An 18,291-nucleotide genomic window follows, 5' to 3' on the forward strand; every position below is an offset into this window, starting at 1 on the left:
TGGACTCCTAAATGCGTTTCAGTAACTTATCTTGTGGCCGCCACGTTCGGTTGCTCAGCTTTCCTGACAGCTTATTTATGTGGCTAGGCCTATGTTATGGTGAGGTTCTCCTTACTTTACCTGCGTTTTTGCCTTCTGCTTTGTTAGTTGGTAAGCCATTTCATATTTCGTCATTTCTTTGACAGGAATTTTTGTTATTGCTTAATTTTCGTCCGTTTTGGACTTCTAAATTTTGTCCAGTAACTTATCGCTTGGCCGCCATTTTGTGTATCAGCGTCGCTGACAGTGGTTTACTTGGCTAGGCTTTAGCAGGTATCTACCAGTCCGTAGGACTTGTCGTGGTTTCGGATTTAACATGTTTTTTATGTTTTGTTCGTTACTCTTTCTGCCTCGAACAAACACTTTGTGGGGCAGTCATATACTGTTGTACGTCCTGTTTCTTCTCCTCGCCTTCTCTGCCGTTAGCAGATCAGGTGTTGCAGGTGTCTGCGTTATCTTTGTGAAGAAATTGTCGCGTGCCAAGCCTGCGTCTTCCGTTGGTCCCGCTGTCTGTGGGCGACGTCACCTTGTTGGCTTCTTTGACGCTTCCGGCCGAGACGTTGTCTAGGGCGGATGTTTTGCTTCTTCGTCTTCTACCGCTGTGGTTGGCGACTCAAGTAAGTCGAGCTGGTCCACAGGCCCTCGTGAGGCCGTCGGACAGTCCCTGCTGGGACACAGCTCTTTTCGGCGGGTTCACGACCCGCAAACCCCTGTTCAGTCGCACCCTGGCTTCACTGAAGACCATTGTGTGGCTGAGCAATGGCGGCAGTTGGTTCCGGCTACTTCTCCGACGTACGCACCCGCTGGGGTCGTTTCCGGAGTTGTCTAGCCGTTTCTGACTGCTGCGCTTCCGGCACTCGCCGGAAGCATAGGTCCCCCGATGTACGCACCCGCTGTGGTCGTTTCCGGGGTTGACCAGGTCCCCCGATGTGCGCACCCGCTGTGGTCGTTTCCGGGGTTGACCGGACGTTGCCCCCCGGGCATTCGTCCTCTGTTCAGTCGCACCCTGGCTTCCTCGAAGACCATTGTGTGGCGGAGCAGTGGCGGTAGCCGTTTCCGGCGCTGCGCTTCCGGCACTCGCTGGAAGCATAGGTCCTCTGACGTACGCACCCGCTGTGGTCGTTTCCGGGGTTGACCGGACGTTGCCCCCCGGGCATTCGTCCTCTGTTCAGTCACACCCTGGCTTCCTCGAAGACCATTGTGTGGCGGAGCAATGGCGGTAGCCGTTTCTGGCGCTGCGCTTCCGGCACTCGCTGGAAGCATAGGTCCTCTGACGTACGCACCCGCTGTGGTCGTTTCCGGGGTTGACCGGACGTTGCCTTTAGGGCATTCGGGCTTCCGGCCTCCGTCCTCGCATTCGGCGCTTCCGCTTTTCGCGGTCTCGTCTGGTGCTTTCCGGCTCCGCCCGGATTTACTGCTCCTTTCGCTTCCACTTCCTTCAGGATGTCGGTAGCTGAGGAGCAACGCCAGCCCTTCGGGCAGGTGTTGTCTTAGCCCTGGCCGATGTAGTCAGCGTTTCAACCTTCGGTTGTCGCGTCGACTGCCGTTCCGGTGCCGGCGGCTGCAGACTTGCCGTCTTCTCTCTCTTAGCCTGGTCAAGGCATGAGTTAGGACGACGTCGGGGGGGGACGGATTTCCGGTTTTCCGGTTATGCCGTTTCACCGGCCTTCCACCAGTACGTGGACTTCGGTTTTTTCGCTGGTTGTGTCGGACATTCAGTCTGTCGTCAGCGATTCCACACGTGCTGGTTATCGGGAAAAAGGCTTAACGCTGTCCTCTTAGCTGCGGCAGAGGTCACGTCGAAGTTTTTTCCCGGACGGGGCTTCGGCCTCCTACACTTCCTGTCTGGAAGCATAGGTTCTCCATCACAAGCGCACGTTGTGGCTTGTCTGGGGTTGATCGAGGACTGGCCTACGGGCGTTCGGGTTCCGGCCCCAGTCCTCTTCTGTTCTGTCTCACTCTTGTTCCGTCGTGGGCATTTGTGTTTCACAGGGCGGCAGCCGTTGTCGGCGTGGCGTTTCCGGTTTTACTGGAAGCATAAGTCCTCCATTTCAAGTACACTTTGCGGTTTTGACTGGAGTTGACAGAGGACTGGCCTACGGGCGTTTGGGCTTCCGGCCTCAGTCTACTCTATGCAACTTTCGCTTCCGTTTTTTGCGGTTTTGTCTGCTGCATTTCCGGCTCTGTTCGGATACACTTCTCCTCTTCCTGACACTCCTTCGGAGGTCGGGGGGTGAGGAACAGCGGCTGGCCTACGGGCATTTAGGCTTTCAGCCTCAGCCGGGGCAGTCTTCACTTTACCTGTTGGGTGTTGAGTTTACTGCCTATTCAGTTCGGGTGGCCCTGGACGTTTCCCCTATTCACGACCGTCATTAGGGGGATGAGTCAGGTCTTTTTCCGGTTGGATGGTTTTCCGGTTTCCGGTCATCTCATTCATCAGTTTACCACCAGCAACTGTGACTTCGGTTGCGTTCGTAGCTGAGCTATTCTGGTTTTCAGTCTTTGGTCAGCAATCGAACACGTTCTGGATTTCCGTCGAAGCTCGGAGCTTCGGCTCAGGATTTCCCGTTGGGTGCATCGACATTGGTGGCTTCCTTGTTGGTTGACTTTGTTGTCGATGTCGGACTTCCGTTCCGTGAAGATAGGATGTTTTCCTACTTCCGGTTCCTTAGTCACCTTTTGTAGGTACCACGGTTTGCAGGTTTTGGCTAGGCCATCTCCTCCCGAAAGTGGTATCTCTAGTGTTTTGGTTCTGCCGCTGTTTCTACTATGGTTCAGTTCCGGAACATGCTCAGCCTTGACTGGCCTCGGCTACACGGGCTTCACCTTCTGTTCCTTCTTGCTTATTCAGCCTTTGGAACTTGCCTCCTTTCTCTACTCTGTTGGCCAGCCCTTGCTAGGGTGAGCATGGAGCAGATGAGGCTGCCCTTCCTTCACTACGCTCGTACGGCGGGTGTCGGAGGGACTCGTTTCTTTCGCATTCTCAGTTCCCTGAACAGTCAAAGAGAGTCGCTTAAACTTTGCCTGCAGTAGAGATTCAGTCGAGTAGAGATCAGCAGGTCTCTGACTGCTTTACAAGGGTTGAAGGAAGGTAAGGCTAGCATACTCAGAAACATGCTTAGCAGAAGCATGCTCATTCCTCTGGTTAAGCTAAGCTGGCAGCCTATAGGCAGCCTTGGCTGGGCAACAGCCATTCCACGTTGCGGCGATGGTGGTTGTTGCCTTCCCGTTTCTTGTGGCTTCGGACTTCGTCTTTTCTTTCCTTTGTTCTCTCTTTTTAAGAGATTGGATAGGACGATTTTCGTTTGGGTGGGGTTCTCTGGATTCAGGTTACCCCTGTTTGGCCACAAACGTTTGGACTTTGGTCCTTGTTGTCTTTCATCGAGTCGGACTCTGTCTTTCTCTAGTGATCAGACGCGTTCTGGTGTTTCGTCCAAACTTAAGGTACGCTTGAGTTGGCCTCGGAGGTAACATTCAGATTTTCCTGAGGGGGCATTGTCTTCGACAATGGATGTTTGAGGAGTAGTTCTTTGTGGCTTTCCTCCTCTCTCTCAGGTTTTGGCTACTCTTCTCCTTCGGGCAGAGGTTTAGCTAAGGTTTGGTTCCTGTGACTTCAGTCTTGGGCCTTTCCTCTCTTCTTCCTCATCTTAGTATGAGGCGAGTCCGGATGACGTCCGTTGGGTCGGGTTTCCTTACAGTCGCCCGGCTACAAAAGGCAACTTTGTCTAGGGCGGTTGTCCGTTTTTCTCCGCGTTGGACTCTGTCTTCAGACAGGGACAGACGCGCTCTGGGTTTCTGGCCAAACTCAGGTAGGCTCTTGATTTGGCTAGGAAGTTAACTGCCTGTTTTTTCCCTGAGAACTCTGGTTTCGGGAGTCTTATGGCTGGCTGGCTTCACGGTTTACGTTTACCAGTCTTGGTTTTCTGCTTTAGGTTTTTGATTCACTCTCGATTACCTTCAAGCAGACTGTTTTGGGAACATTCTGGCTTTTAGCCATTTTGTTTATGGTTGCCAGTCACATCGGTTTTTGACCACCGTGGGTCCTCACTTCCGGTAGCTTACGCACAGTCGTAAGTGGCTGCTGTCGGGTGCTACCTCTCTCCCTGCGTTCGCAGGGACTGGTAGGGGATGACTGGCGACCTTCTATTGTGAGTTTTCTCTTCGAGGTGGACTCTGGTACGTAGTGCTTGGATGTCTCTCTCTCGCTCTTTCGTGGGGATTGGTCACTCTTATTTTGAGCTGACTTCTTTCTCACAAGCCTTTTGGGCTTTACTACATCCCAAGGTTTGCAGACTTTGGCATGGTTGTCTTAAGGTCACCGCGGGGGTTCGTCCTTCTCAGTTGAGGGGACAACCTTACGCACGGATCTTCTCAGGACATTAGCATTTCCTTCCAATAAAAGGGGGGGGGGGGAAGCTTGTCTTTCCCTTGGCTCGCCAGGGTTATTAATCCAAGGCTTGGGTCTATTCCTGTGCTGTTTTTTACGGCTAGGAGATTGGAAGAAGTGCTGAGCACAGCTTTCTGGATCTCTGAGGTTGTCTCTTACGCTTTTGCCTGAGATACTTCTCGGCTGTCAATCAGGACTTTCCTCGGTTCCCTCACTGCCTGTTGGCAGTGGGCCAGCCCTGCCAAGGGCTTTTTGAGTGGGTTAGATTTTCTTTCCCACTGGGACCGCCCTGATTCTTTGGCAGCGGTCCAGGTTTTCGGCAAGGTTTTTTGAGTGAGTTGGATTTTTCTTTCCCACCGCCTTGTTGTTGCAATCTGCTACATGTGATTCGGAGTAGGAATATGTAATTTAATCGAAAATTTTATTGTAAATTTTCATTTAATAAATATACCTACCCGAATCACATAGTATATTCCCTCCCGCCAACCCCGCTTTTGATTTGGAGAATTTATTCTTTAGGTCGAATGATAGGAACCACGTGTTCAGTAGCAGTGGTGACGTGGCATGCACGAGGGGAGGTAACTCCCCGGGTGTATGGGCATTACCATGGCTACGTTTACACTTTTGTGGTTGGGGTTGCTTCCCTTAGACGGTTAGCCTGTACAGAACCTAGCATCTCCGATTGTGTCAATGCTACATGTGATTCGGGTAGGTATATTTATTAAATGAAAATTTACAATAAAATTTTCGATTAAATAAATCTGAAAAGAATATCAAATAATTCAAATTAAATTTCTTGAGATTTTTTATTACATTTACATTGTATAATGTTTCTAGGCAGAACATAATGTAAATATTTAGTTTTCTGAAATGTTGAGGAGCTACGACTGCTTTGCTAGAGTAATTGATCTCCACAAAAATATTTATAGATTAAAGTTTCTGCTATCCTCCAAACAATGCAAGTGACATGTGTTACACAAACTGAAATCTAACTGGCATCTGGAATGAAATCAGGTGATCACAGATACAGAAAAATAAGCATGAACATGTCCTGCACTTTAAATTAATAAATATAATGCGGTTACAATGTAGTTGAAAGAAAAATATAAATATCACATGTGACAAGACACTAACTGTCTCATTGCTGTTTGGCCTGGTGTTTTAATCAGTACATGTATTATATGTTGCATATAACGGAGTGTGGCAGTACAATGGAACCCCCCTTTTAAGACTTACCCCTTTTAAGATCCTTTTTTCTGATATATTCTCACTATAAGGTCTCTAAATGTACATACAGAGGGATGTACATACAGAGGGATGTACATGTAAATATAGACTTAAGACCTGATTTTCTCAGATTTGCGGCAGTCTAAACAGGGCGGTTCCACTGTAAAACACAAATTAACCCCTAACAGTAATAAATAGAAAACTGAACAACCTGCATCAAACTACTTTATTACCTGAAGTTGTGAGATCAAATTATGGGAACCAGTATTTTCGTAACACAAAAGCTTACAATGTGCTGGTAAGCAGTGACGGTAACCAGAGCTGTGCAATCTAAAATAGCTGTCAGTATCTGCCAAGGATCAGCACCAAAGTTAAGCAATAGCAAAGCAGCCGCTAACAGCACAATGGCAACAGCTGTGCTGGATACTACTGTCAGGCTCTTTGGTGATAACCATTCCTGAATGTCTGGCCACATGTCTGGTACCTATGCCACAGAATGGAAAATAATGTACATACTGGAAGTGGAACGTACGTAGAAGAAGAAGAAAGAATGCAAAAAACACAAATCTTGCATTCTTCCCTGTTTCCTCACAACAAACCTATAGTGAAAATATAAGTAATGGCAATTGAGAGTTCTTAAACCAAAATGAGCCTACTGTAGTAACAATCTTGGGTACACAACATTACGGTACATATGCGGCACAATTGCAATACATGTATACAATATACTTGCAACTTGTTCGAAGGGGTTTACTCACTTGAATCATGAATACAGTTTTAATATATATAACAAATGCCAATAAGCTGTAATCTATAGCTCCGAATGTATAAAAAAAGAATAGTCACTTGATAGCGATCGGATAGCATATCATCCACACACATGTCCCTAATAGGAAAGCTTCCTGTGAGGATGTACATGTAAAGCCACCCCTATGCTTTTATCATAGCGATCGGAACAATGTGCAGCTATCACAGAGAAGCATGTGAATTCAACAACAACAGCGCTTGACTAGAATTTATTAGATAAAAGCATCTATATATGGCACACACATGACTATGAAAATGTGTAAATAAACTCTACACACAACGCCAATACATGAGTTCTATGAATAATTCACCTGCCAGTCAATGGCAATGCAAGCTTCTTCTTCTTCTGCGTTCGTGGGCTGAAACTCCCACGTACACTCGTGTTTTTTGCACGAGTGGAATTTTACGTGTATGATCGTTTTTTACCCCGCCATTTAGGCAGCCATACGCCGTTTTCGGAGGAAGCATGCTGGGTATTTTCGTGTTTCTATAACCCACCGAACTCTGACATGGATTACAGGATCTTTTTCGTGCGCACTTGGTCTTGTGCTTGCGTGTACACACGGGGGTGTTCGGACACCGAGGAGAGTCTGCACACAAAGTTGACTCTGAGAAATAAATCTCTCCCCCGAAATCGGCGTATGCTGCCTGAATGGCGGGGTAAAAACGGTCATACACGTACAAATCCACTCATGCTAAACACATGAGTGAACGTGGGAGTCTAAGCCCATGAACGAAGAAGAAGAAGAAGAAGAAATAAATCTCTCGCCGAACGTGGGGACGAACTCACGCTGACAGCGGCCAACTGGATACAAATCCAGCGCGCTACCGACTGAGCTACATCCCCGCCCCGCAATGCAAGCTATAAGCCTTTGTAAATGAAAAAGCAAAGAAATCAGTCTGTAAAAAAAAAAGTGAAAAACACTTTTGATATTATCTGCATGTATTTAAAACGCTTTACTGTTTCAAGAGAGTGAGATAAATTATCAAGTGAAAGTTTAATGCTACTACAGTTTACGAATGTTTTGTAATACAATGTAGTAAAGTCTTCCTGGTACGATTGTACGTGGTGAAAGTTGGATTAATATTCATACATATTCACAAGTGTACATAATTAAAAGGAACATAAATTGTTTGCGTGTTCTCTCATTGAATGTGAGCGCGAGAAAAGTAGCCCGAATAGGTAAGCATACTTTCTTTCCTTTTTTTTTTTATACACATAACAGATTGGGAATAAATCCAAAAAAATATGTTCTCTCATTGAATGTTGAGAAACAAATTTAGCTTGAATAGGGAATATTTTCTTTTTTCACACAAACTGATTATGAATTCAATTTAAAATCACCACAAAGAAAAAGGTACATTTTTTACTTTGAGATATTCCTCAAACCATTCTAAAACTATACGTTTACAGGTAACAATCTGATCAACTGTACGATCTCATCAACTAAATATACACACACACACACACACACACATGCAGAAAAGAAGGTGTGCTAGAAATACTGCAAATAAATTAAAAATAAATCATGTAACTTTCTTGTGGTCTACAAACTCTTTCATACATTTTCTACTTCTTAGTTTTCTGTGTGCTAGATCTGCTAGGAGACTGCGCATAAAATTCATTTTAGCCAGGACAAGATCAGTTAAGAGAAGGAAGAATTAAAGCATAATAGTTAAATGAAAGCTACCCATGCAGTCATGTTCATTCAAAAGGGCCAGCACCATGCTGGCAGCTGAAACCAAAATAATAATCAAAAACATGTTCAGAGGCTTGTGGATGATAACAACATTTGCCAGACATCAAGAGGTTGATACTGTTGGTATGATCATTTTGTCAAGAATTTATGGATTTGTTTTTTTTAAATTTTTTTATCTGAATCAGCAATCATTTCCTTTCCAGATTGAAAATTGACACTCTTTTGCAACATATCATTCATGTGCTTGTTATTAGAAATAAAATACATACATGTACCATGCGTTTGCTTGTAATCAGAAATGCATCTCATTCTTATTGATGCAGCAAAACTTTGAATTGACATAATTCTGTTTATAAGTTGTTGAAAGCAAATGCTTATACGACTCTCTTTCGCCATGTCCATTAGGGTTTTGTAGGTCTTAAAAAGAGGATTCCACTACCTATGACCCCCCCCCCCCCCCCCAAAAAAAAAAAAAAAAAAAAAAAAGCTGTTCCAGCTTCATAAAATAATGTTTAAGAGAACTTTCACGTCCAACTGGTTGACATAAACTTGATCCTTATGTGACCTAATCAATCCATTCAACCCTAAGAAAATTTCACATATATATTCAAACCAACCAACCATATTCATCCCATCACTAGCCTGACATTTTCAACATCCACCAAAGCATTTTAGAAAAAAGAGATTTTTTTTGTAACAAGAATCATAATAATTACTCATTTTCTTTCCCAAATTGAGTTTTGGCTAGCCCAGACAAAATCAATCAAAATATGTATACACTCAGACACTTGAGTGACCTCATTTCTGACACTATTATGACATCCTAACATGATGTCATATCCAATAGTCTAGGGAAGACTGACTAAATAAAAAAAAAAATGACATCATAGCTTAATAAGGTCAAGACTGATATCCTTGACAACTCAGTGGATTATTTTCAGTGGTGAAAATCTTTTCCAGCAAACATTTTCATGCTGGGACTCTAAAATTTGATGAAAACAAGCCAAATTTAGGTCATGTCTGCTGATCACCAACAAATTTGAAGGCTTTTGCTCCCACAATAACTGAGAAAACCTCAATGTAAAGCTTTTACATACATGACCCCGCTGTGACCCCAAAATTTGACAGGGGTCAACCAAACTAGGGTCACGTCGGTAGATCATTAAACCCTTGAAGTGTTCCAAGTTTCAAAGCTCTAGCTTCACAAACCCCTGAGATAACGTCAATGTTGACTTATTATGAATCGCACATGACACCCTGTGACCCCAAAACTTGACGAGGGTCAATCGAACTTACGTCAAGTTGGTAGATTATCAAACCCTAGATGTGTGCATAGTATGAAAGCTCCAGCTTCAAAAACATCTGAGATAACCTCAACGTTAAGTTTTCATGAAACGAACATGACCCCGCTGTGACCCCAAAAATAGACGAGGGTCAACCAAACTGGGGGCACTTTTTGAGATCATCAAACTCTAAGAGTGTGCAAAGTTTCAGAGGTCTAGTTTGAAAACCTTCCGAGATAACCTCAACGCCAAGTTTTTTGTCCACGGCCCGGCTGGCCGGACAGCTGGCTCATGGCCGCCCACACAACCGGACACATATGATTCCTAATACTCACCAATTACTCAGGTGAGTAAAAAAATCATTTATTTTTGTATCAACATCAACAAGCGGTTTGGACACAAACATTAAGATGTAAACCATGCACCCTCCCAGCCCATTCTGCAGATAAAAATGAATGATAAGGCAGTCAACATTCCCAATGATAGAATTTGATAGATATTACATAAACAAATAAACACACTGTCTTCTTCTAAGCTTTGTATTTATAAAATACATTAGGCCAAAAAAAAAAAAATGTCTGTTTACGGTAACTCGACCGACCCTAGTTTTTAGGCCCGACCCTAATCTTTTTTTTTGGATCGTCTGAAAACAAAAAAAACCCGCATCCAAAATAGAGCTGTTTGCGCTCAAACAGCAGACGACAGAAGGGAGGTAAGCTCAAAGTACTGTTAGGAGTAAAAATTCCTGAACAATAATCTTAGTTATGTTGGGCAAAAACAGGGATTGATGAGAAGAAATGAACTGTGAGGGGAGAAAAAAACAAGTCGCGTAAGGCGAAAATACAACATTTAGTCAAGTAGCTGTCGAACTCACAGAATGAAACTGAACGCAATGCCATTTTTCAGCAAGACCGTATACTCGTAGCATCGTCAGTCCACCGCTCATGGCAAAGGCAGTGAAATTGACAAGAAGAGCGGGGTAGTAGTTGCGCTAAGAAGGATAGCACGCTTTTCTGTACCTCTCTTTGTTTTAACTTTCTGAGCGTGTTTTTAATCCAAACATATCATATCTATATGTTTTTGGAATCAGGAACCGACAAGGAATAAGATGAAAGTGTTTTTGAATTGATTTCGACAATTTAATTTTGATAATAATTTTTATATATTTAATTTTCAGAGCTTGTTTTTAATCCAAATATAACATATTTATATGTTTTTGGAATCAGAAAATGATGGAGAATAAGATGAACGTAAATTTGGATCGTTTTATAAATTTTTATTTTTTTTTACAATTTTCAGATTTTTAATGACCAAAGTCATTAATTAATTTTTAAGCCACCAAGCTGAAATGCAATACCGAAGTCCGGGCTTCGTCGAAGATTACTTGACCAAAATTTCAACCAATTTGGTTGAAAAATGAGGGCGTGACAGTGCCGCCTCAACTTTCACGAAAAGCCGGATATGACGTCATCAAAGACATTTATCAAAACAAGAGGCGAAGCCTTCAAGGCTCACGTAAGAAATCGACAAACAGTAACACAAACTCAATCACTCCGTCACACATACACACACACACAGTAAGCATAGGTGACACTGTGCAAGAAAGCGAGACACTAGATCTAGATCTGTCTGTCTGCATGTAGCCTACTTACAGGGACACGACAGCCAACTAGTCTCGGCCCGCTCAAAATAATGACCGAGACTTTCAGTAATTCCTTCGCGTGACGTCTAACCCTCTTACGTCATAATGTGACGTCTTCAAATGACGAAATGTTAAAGTTTCTACCACAGACATACATACATACATACGCACGCACGCACGCACGCACAGACAGACAAAAGTTAGCATCGCATAGGCTACACTTACGTGAGCCAAAAATGAAAAAAACGTTCGGGGATTTCATACCCAGGAACTCTCATGTCAAATTTCATAAAGATCGGTCCAGTAGTTTAGTCTGAATCGCTCTACACACACACACACACACATACACCACGACCCTCGTCTCGATTCCCCCCTCTACGTTAAAACATTTAGTCAAAACTGACTAAATGTAAAAAGAAGAAAAAAAGAAAAAAAATTGAAAAAAAAAAATTTGGAAAAAAAACAAAAGCCGACCTACCGACCCTATTTTTTCACCCTATGTTACCGTAAACAGACCTTTTTTTTTTTTAGGCCTAATGAACCTGTTGAAGTAATGCATTTTTAGATATCAGCTAGTTTTGATATTTTCCCGCACAAGCAGATGCATGGTCCTTTCTGGGCAGGGACTTGGGGGTTGGGGTGGGTGGTGGTTTAGACAATGTCAGTCACTTCAGGCATCGTATCGCAGTAAAGAATGACAACTTTAGTCAGATTTTATCTTCTCCACATGAGTACTTCTTACATAACAACAACCTGGGGCGGATAGATTCTGATGGGATTTGAACCTTATATGGATCCTTGTCCACAGCCTGATGCGATAACCACTGCGTCACATTGGTTGATTGCGTTTAGGTATATATGATATACCGGTATATGAACATGATGTTGAAAACACATGACTGAGATTTTCAGTTATGCAAGACAGATTACTGAAGATCCTGAGATGTGTGACTCGGGCCATTTGCGTCTTACTGAGCTGCTTGCTCGCTGCCAGGCCAAGAGGTAGGGTCCATGGTGGGCTCAAAAGTCGCCCGACTGTGAACACAACGCGTCATTCCCAAATCCCCGATTTGCTCAAGACTGATGGGTGGAAGGGGAGGGGCGCGTCTGCAACTGTTAGGGAAGAGGGTGAAGGTGTAGAAAAAGAAGGGGGCAAAGAAAGAAGCCATGATTTAATGTCTTCGCTTGGGCTGAGCCTACTGACTAAGGAGGAACTGACGCTGCCTGCGATCTCAAATGCTATGGATGATGCTGAGACATCACACTTTATTTTATTATTACAACTAAATGAACTCCTTCTTGAGCGAGGGCTTGAGCTTGGCCTTTCCATTCTCTTTAAATTGAGGGGAGCAAGCTTGAGTTTGTCTACTTCACTGGTGCTACTTTTGGGTCGCTTTGTGCCCTTGATGGGAATCCGTGACTTTGTCCTTATATCAACAGAAGACAGTGGGTATTGCCCACGTACGTAAACGCCTGAGACACTGGGAAACACATGTGTAGAAAATTCATCAGAGCTGGGGAGGGAAACCTGGCTGACAGTATTCACACAGGGAGTGTTCTCTATGGATTTCAAGTGAGGGATGCATGCATGTTTCTTCAGGCTAGGAGACGAAGAATTGTTTCTGCCCTCTAAACATGCTCTGCTGTCCATTGCATTGTTGACAAGTTTCAGCAGCACAGTGTCTTCTGCAGATTTCAAACAAGGACCATTTTCTTTCAGTGCATAAGCACTTTCATTTTTCACATGAGCACCAGAATCAGAAACTTTTGTGTCAGAGACATCAGTACTCAGATTTTCCGTAGCATCAGAATCAGAAACAATTGTGCCAGAGCTTGAATCTTTCAGATCAGAGCTATGCTGTCTGTCACACAAAACGAACTCTCCTGGGTCAATGCATGAAAATCTGGCAGGCCGCTCACATGCTTTTATAGGTACAGTGGCTTTGGACTTCTCAGACCCTGATCCAAGCTTGGAAATAGATGCTCGCAACTTTTTTCTTCTTCTCACCTTTTTGTGCTTGCGGATTCCTGATTGGCGCTCCTTGAGACGCAGAAGGTAGGACTGTGACGGACCGTGTGAGGGATGTTCAAAGAACAGACCGTTGAGGATTGCAATGCTTTTCAGTTGCTTACGGTACGACTCCATGTCCTGCATGATGGCCGGCAAACACACGCTTCCCAGTCGCGCCATGCGCTTGACCCGAGCCACCTCATCATAGCAGATTTTGCCAGTCATCAGGAGTTTGAAATTGATGTTGTCAATGTTGCGTAGAATTGCCACAGCTCCTGTAATGTCCCAGACAGCATGATAAGTGATCCTGTTCTATGTACAAAGACTGTATTTGTTACTTTTTTTGATGGTCATCATGCCAAATGGAAGAAACTTTTGTTGCCCTTTATTACTCCAAGCCCATCCTTAATTGACCCCAAATTGACTTTGCATCGACTTCGCAAAGTCTTTTTTACCGATAACTCGATCTTTGTGTGGCCAGTTTTGCAAAGTATACTTTGCGTTATGTATTCTGCATGCCTCAGTGTGTGTGTGTGTGTTTGTGTATGTGTGTGTGTGCATGCATAGGTCCAACTCTGTGTGTTTCTGCACATCTTTTCATTCCAACACCAAATACCTTCAAAGTAGCACTGATCCTTCCCATATCCACCCAGGTCATTCGAATCGATAAGGCCCCGCTTGACTCTCATCACATGCTTCCATCTCTGTTCTGGATTGTGCAGAAACTGGCCCAGGTGGTCAAACAGCTGTTTGAAATTCATCTCAGTTGATTTGCAGGAAGTGTCTGAAAGATGAGAGGCATTGAATTTATACTGTCAAAGCTACATAATTTAAATGTCAGACTAATGTTTACCTTTGTGTATGCATGTGTTTGCGTGAAACATTTTTCTTATTGTCAGCATCTCAAACAGTCTGTAGCAATGTACTATTGCTATGACCCCCCCGAACACACACACAAACTTAAAGCAAGGTAATCGATTTTTTTCTTTAAAGACTATGTGGCAGTTCAATAGTGCAAACTGTACTTGAAGGACAGATTTTTTTGACATATTTGAACTTCACCCATAAATTATACCATGAACTGCTATGTTCTCGTTTTCTCTCTCTCCTTCCCTTTTGAAGCAGAAACAGGAAGTATATACAACAAGACGAATACCCGCTTAGCCGGCTTCGCCGGGAAGAAGTAGAGCCGAATACCCGGCTTTGCCGGGTGAGTGGTGCACCGTACGCCGGCTTCGCCGGGTACCCGGCTTTGCCGGGTGAGTGGCGCACCGTACGCGATTGACGCCACACGAAGGAAGGGAGATAAACGCGCAAAACACTGGAGAAGATAAGGAGCGTTGTGGACAGTGACTTTCTAAAAATAGTAACAGGAATATGGATTGACGCCACACGAAGGAAGGGAGATAAAACGCGAAACACTGGAGAAGATAAGGAAGAGTTACTGGGAATGGATGAACAGAAAAACCAAAATCGGTTCAGCGCTGCGCGCTGAGAGCACGTGTTGATAATTCTCATCAACCAGATTGTGTCCGGGGTGTACCTGAATATGCCCACCAAATTTGAAGCAGATCCATCGAGAACTTTGGCCGTGCATCGCGAACACACAGACAGACAGACAGACAGACACAAGTCGTATATATATATAGAAGATGAAGCCTCTGTTTTAAGACCCATCATTCTTCTTCTTCTTCTTCTGCGTTCGTGGGCTGAAACTCCCACGTACACTCGTGTTTTTTGCACAAGTGGAATTTTACGTGTATGACCGAGACCCATCATTCTAAGACCCCTTCTGTTTTAAGACCTTGTTTTTTAAGACTTTATCTCCATAAAGTCTATGTACATTCAGTACATGGTATTAAATACCTTAAATTTAAGAATTCCTTTTGTAAGACCAAAGTTTCTCAGATTTGTTGAGGTCTTAAAAGAAAGGTTTCACTGCACTAATTTGACTGCAACTCACAGTAGACAAGGGCAGACAACCAAAGATACTTTTCTTTGGCTCTCAGTAATGTGTTTATGGAAGCTAAACCCTCCTCTGTGCACAAGCTTTCAAAAGAGCCAACACCGCGAAGACCAAACTTTTTCCTGTCATAGAACCAAGGCTGAAAACCATCGTTGTATGAGCGATACTGGGCTTTTGTTAAGGAGCAAAAGGTAGTTCTGATCATGCTGTTGTCATAATAACCTGTACTTGACATATATCATATGTAGTGAGGCTAATTAGACAAACAATGATGAATACTAAGACTTTATTATTATAAATTATAAAATTTATTTATTATAGTAAGAGTAATACAAATACTCAGGTGAATCAAAAATGCAATGTTTCCGATTCCCCTTCCGACCCTATTTTTTCCTACCCATCTAGAACTTATTTTGACCCTAATAACATTGATTAACAAATGACATAACTTGATTTTGCAGACTTTACAAAGTTACTCGTCTCCGACATCCAGGGGACACAGCTCACACGATACCCAACCAATAACATTAAGCAACATGCGCCTGCATACACAAGGGTCAAATGTTCAGGATAAATTTACTGAAACATGTGAATTTGTAAGGATACAAAATGTGTTCCAATTTCATGGTCCATGAGGCACCGGAGTCCAAATTTTCGAAGGTAAGGATTCTCATCTGTGCCATTTAACCAGAGGGAGTATCTGCGGGCCTCTGGCTTATTGCACTTGAAACTGTAGCCTTTCCATATCATCCGAGCACTGAAAAGAAATACACCACAAATTACATGTTAAAAATTTGCTTTATAATATTCATATCAAATTTTAACATTGCATGCGTAAGATAGAAAAAAGAGGAATTGCTCACTTACACCGAGACCAAAGTCTGAATTATTGAAAGAATGGTTATTCTGAACACTTACCCCCCCCCCCCCCCCCCCCCCCCCTCCCCCAATAAATTTCATTGTTTTGCCTGTATCGCTAGTTTTCCGCTCGAGCAGTTTTCTTTGTTTCGTAATGTAGCGCTTCGGCGCTGTGTGCGTGCTTTGTGACATCAGAGCTAGAGTAGTCTCCCCAAAGGAACTGGTTGTAAAGTTATATACCATGCAGGCCATTTCGCAGTGTAAGATGTTCCGGAACGATTTACCGCCGCGCCTGTGAAACCCTTCGCATACCGTGAACAATCAGCGGCGTTGCGCGGTGACTCTTGTAGGTAGTGCACAGGAAACAAAAATGGCGGCTGAAGTGTTTAAAGTTTTGGTTTCATTTCGACGACGAAACTTTCTTTAACTTCGACTGTTCTAGCGCACCAATTACATCAATTAAGAAATGATGAAAAAGTATTTTAACTCTAGATCATTTTGAAGTAAACTATGACTGAAAATGTTTCTTATAACAATCGTATTCTACGACTTTGTCATCAAAAATTTCTTCGCTTGTAATCAATGCCTGTTTTGTCTGTCAAACTCAATCATTGGCTAACATTCATCCGCCATCTTGAATCCGCCCGCACAAAAGCATGTTGTTTCCAAAGCACAGAAAGCAACTTCTGAGGGCGCTCTTGCAAAAAAACACAGGGCATAAGTTATCGGCCTTGTCACTCTTCCATGGCTGCAGACCATGAGGCGTGACTGGCGTCTTCAGCAATCTATTCTGTAGGGGATTAGTCCTGTCTCCCCATTGCCCCCTCTCTCTTTTCTTGGTAGTTCAGGTTTACTGCTGAATGTTTGTTATGGTTATTAGGCATAGTTATGCATGGTGCGTTTACACTTTTTTATGTCATGTACTTATAATGTGGTTTTTTTTTCATGTGTCAACAGACACTGCCTTCTGGTATATATGTTAATAAAAGACAAGTTACTGCAACCCCTGTCTTGGCGTTTCAGTTGAATACTTCCTGATCAGTAACACCCTTTCCACTCCACATTCTCACACAGAAAAGAGGCTCTATGGGAATACCCTTGATTTTTCTGGGCTTACCTGCAATTCATCTCATTGGACCAGTAGACTGTAAGCGATTCCTGCAAGTTGTTCTCACTGATATACTCCAGCAGGATCTCATTGGCTTCATCCTGTGAAATACGTGGTCCATAAGTTTGATCAAGATAGGCCTCTCCGGTCCTGAACTCTCGCTTAACTGTGCGAAGAATGTACTCTGCCTCTCCGAGAAGGTCAAAACGAATTTTTCCACTGGTTTTGGCTGCTAACTCCTCCACAACAGATGTGTCCCCTGCTACAACAAACACTGGAGTCTTTCCTTGCTTTAGAAACCGGTTCTTTTGCTCCTGCAAGTTGCTTGATGTCTCTGGGTCGGCTAAACCTTTGGTCATGGGTTGAATCCGGATAGTAGGACTCTGGTAGACCTTGTGCTTCTTCCTCATTGTTGGTTGTTTGATTGTAATTTGCACAGTTTTAAAGTCTGAGCAATGCAGAAAAAGTCAAATGTGTTCACCACACTCTGGCATCTACATACCAGAACTCTGAGTTAATATCATTTCTGCTGCGATTTGAAGCATCATAAAAAAGAGCAAAGTACGTGAGACCGGAGTAGGCTACATATATATTATCAGTCAATGCTGACACACCCTTTTCGGTAAACCTCTGTGTGAAGATGTTGCTTTCTTCAGAGTTCAGTGAAAAGGAGACAGCTCCAGTCAGCATGGCAAAAAAGTTTTAGTGACTCATTTTGTCCAGCACATCTATCATTTAGCAAGTCGATCAAATGTGTGTTTGGTGCCTCTTTTCTAATTTTGAAGTTCACACCAGAACGATCGGTAAGTAGGCAATAGCTGTCAGCGAAGGACGATCGGATAGTCGGCTTCAGCTAACAAAAGGGCAGCATCGTTAGCAGAAGACACGGACACCCCTCCTTGTCAGATGGCGCCAAGGTATTCACGCGAGCTTCCCATTGCAACTGTGCGTGTTTCTGCTGAGTTTATGGCCCTTCAACTTACTGTGGCAGTTCGTTGAACTGACCAAAATCACCCTACAGCGGGAAAGTTGCAACAGACTAGCTCAGATGTAAAAAATGAGCCAGCTCTTGGCTAGCGGTCCGCCAAGTCTTTCCCTACACCGCCATGTTTAAACCGTACGTGGTAACTATGGAAGCGTCATCACATCCGGTTTTTAAGAAATGACTTTGAATACAAATATTTAAAAACAAATACAAATACGAAGACGCGGTAATGAAAACAATCTTTGTTCATAGGTGATATTTACGTTTGTTTTTCTGCA

At 43.6% G+C, this 18,291-nt stretch overlaps 1 protein-coding gene across 2 annotated transcripts; it reads right to left on the minus strand.

Moving 5' to 3' along the window:
- Nucleotides 1-5,213: 5,213 nt before the first annotated feature.
- Nucleotides 5,214-18,138, minus strand: LOC138962330 (microtubule-associated tyrosine carboxypeptidase 1-like). 2 transcript variants are annotated; one of them, XM_070334109.1, is made up of 6 exons: nucleotides 17,038-18,138; nucleotides 15,669-15,819; nucleotides 15,060-15,228; nucleotides 13,713-13,880; nucleotides 13,094-13,371; nucleotides 5,214-6,137 (listed from the first exon to the last, which is right to left on the minus strand). In XM_070334109.1, the coding sequence occupies exons 1-6, from the start codon at nucleotides 17,436-17,438 to the stop codon at nucleotides 5,901-5,903; spliced, it is 1,404 nt and encodes a 467-aa protein (XP_070190210.1). In that variant the 5' UTR covers nucleotides 17,439-18,138; the 3' UTR covers nucleotides 5,214-5,900. The 2 variants fall into 2 exon arrangements, with proteins under 2 accessions (XP_070190210.1, XP_070190211.1); XM_070334110.1 differs by having other exon boundaries at nucleotides 5,995-8,196.
- Between the last annotated feature and the right edge of the window lie 153 nt (nucleotides 18,139-18,291).

The sequence above is a fragment of the Littorina saxatilis genome, linkage group LG3 (genome assembly GCF_037325665.1).
Source record: "Littorina saxatilis isolate snail1 linkage group LG3, US_GU_Lsax_2.0, whole genome shotgun sequence".
Lineage (NCBI taxonomy): Eukaryota > Metazoa > Mollusca > Gastropoda > Littorinimorpha > Littorinidae > Littorina > Littorina saxatilis.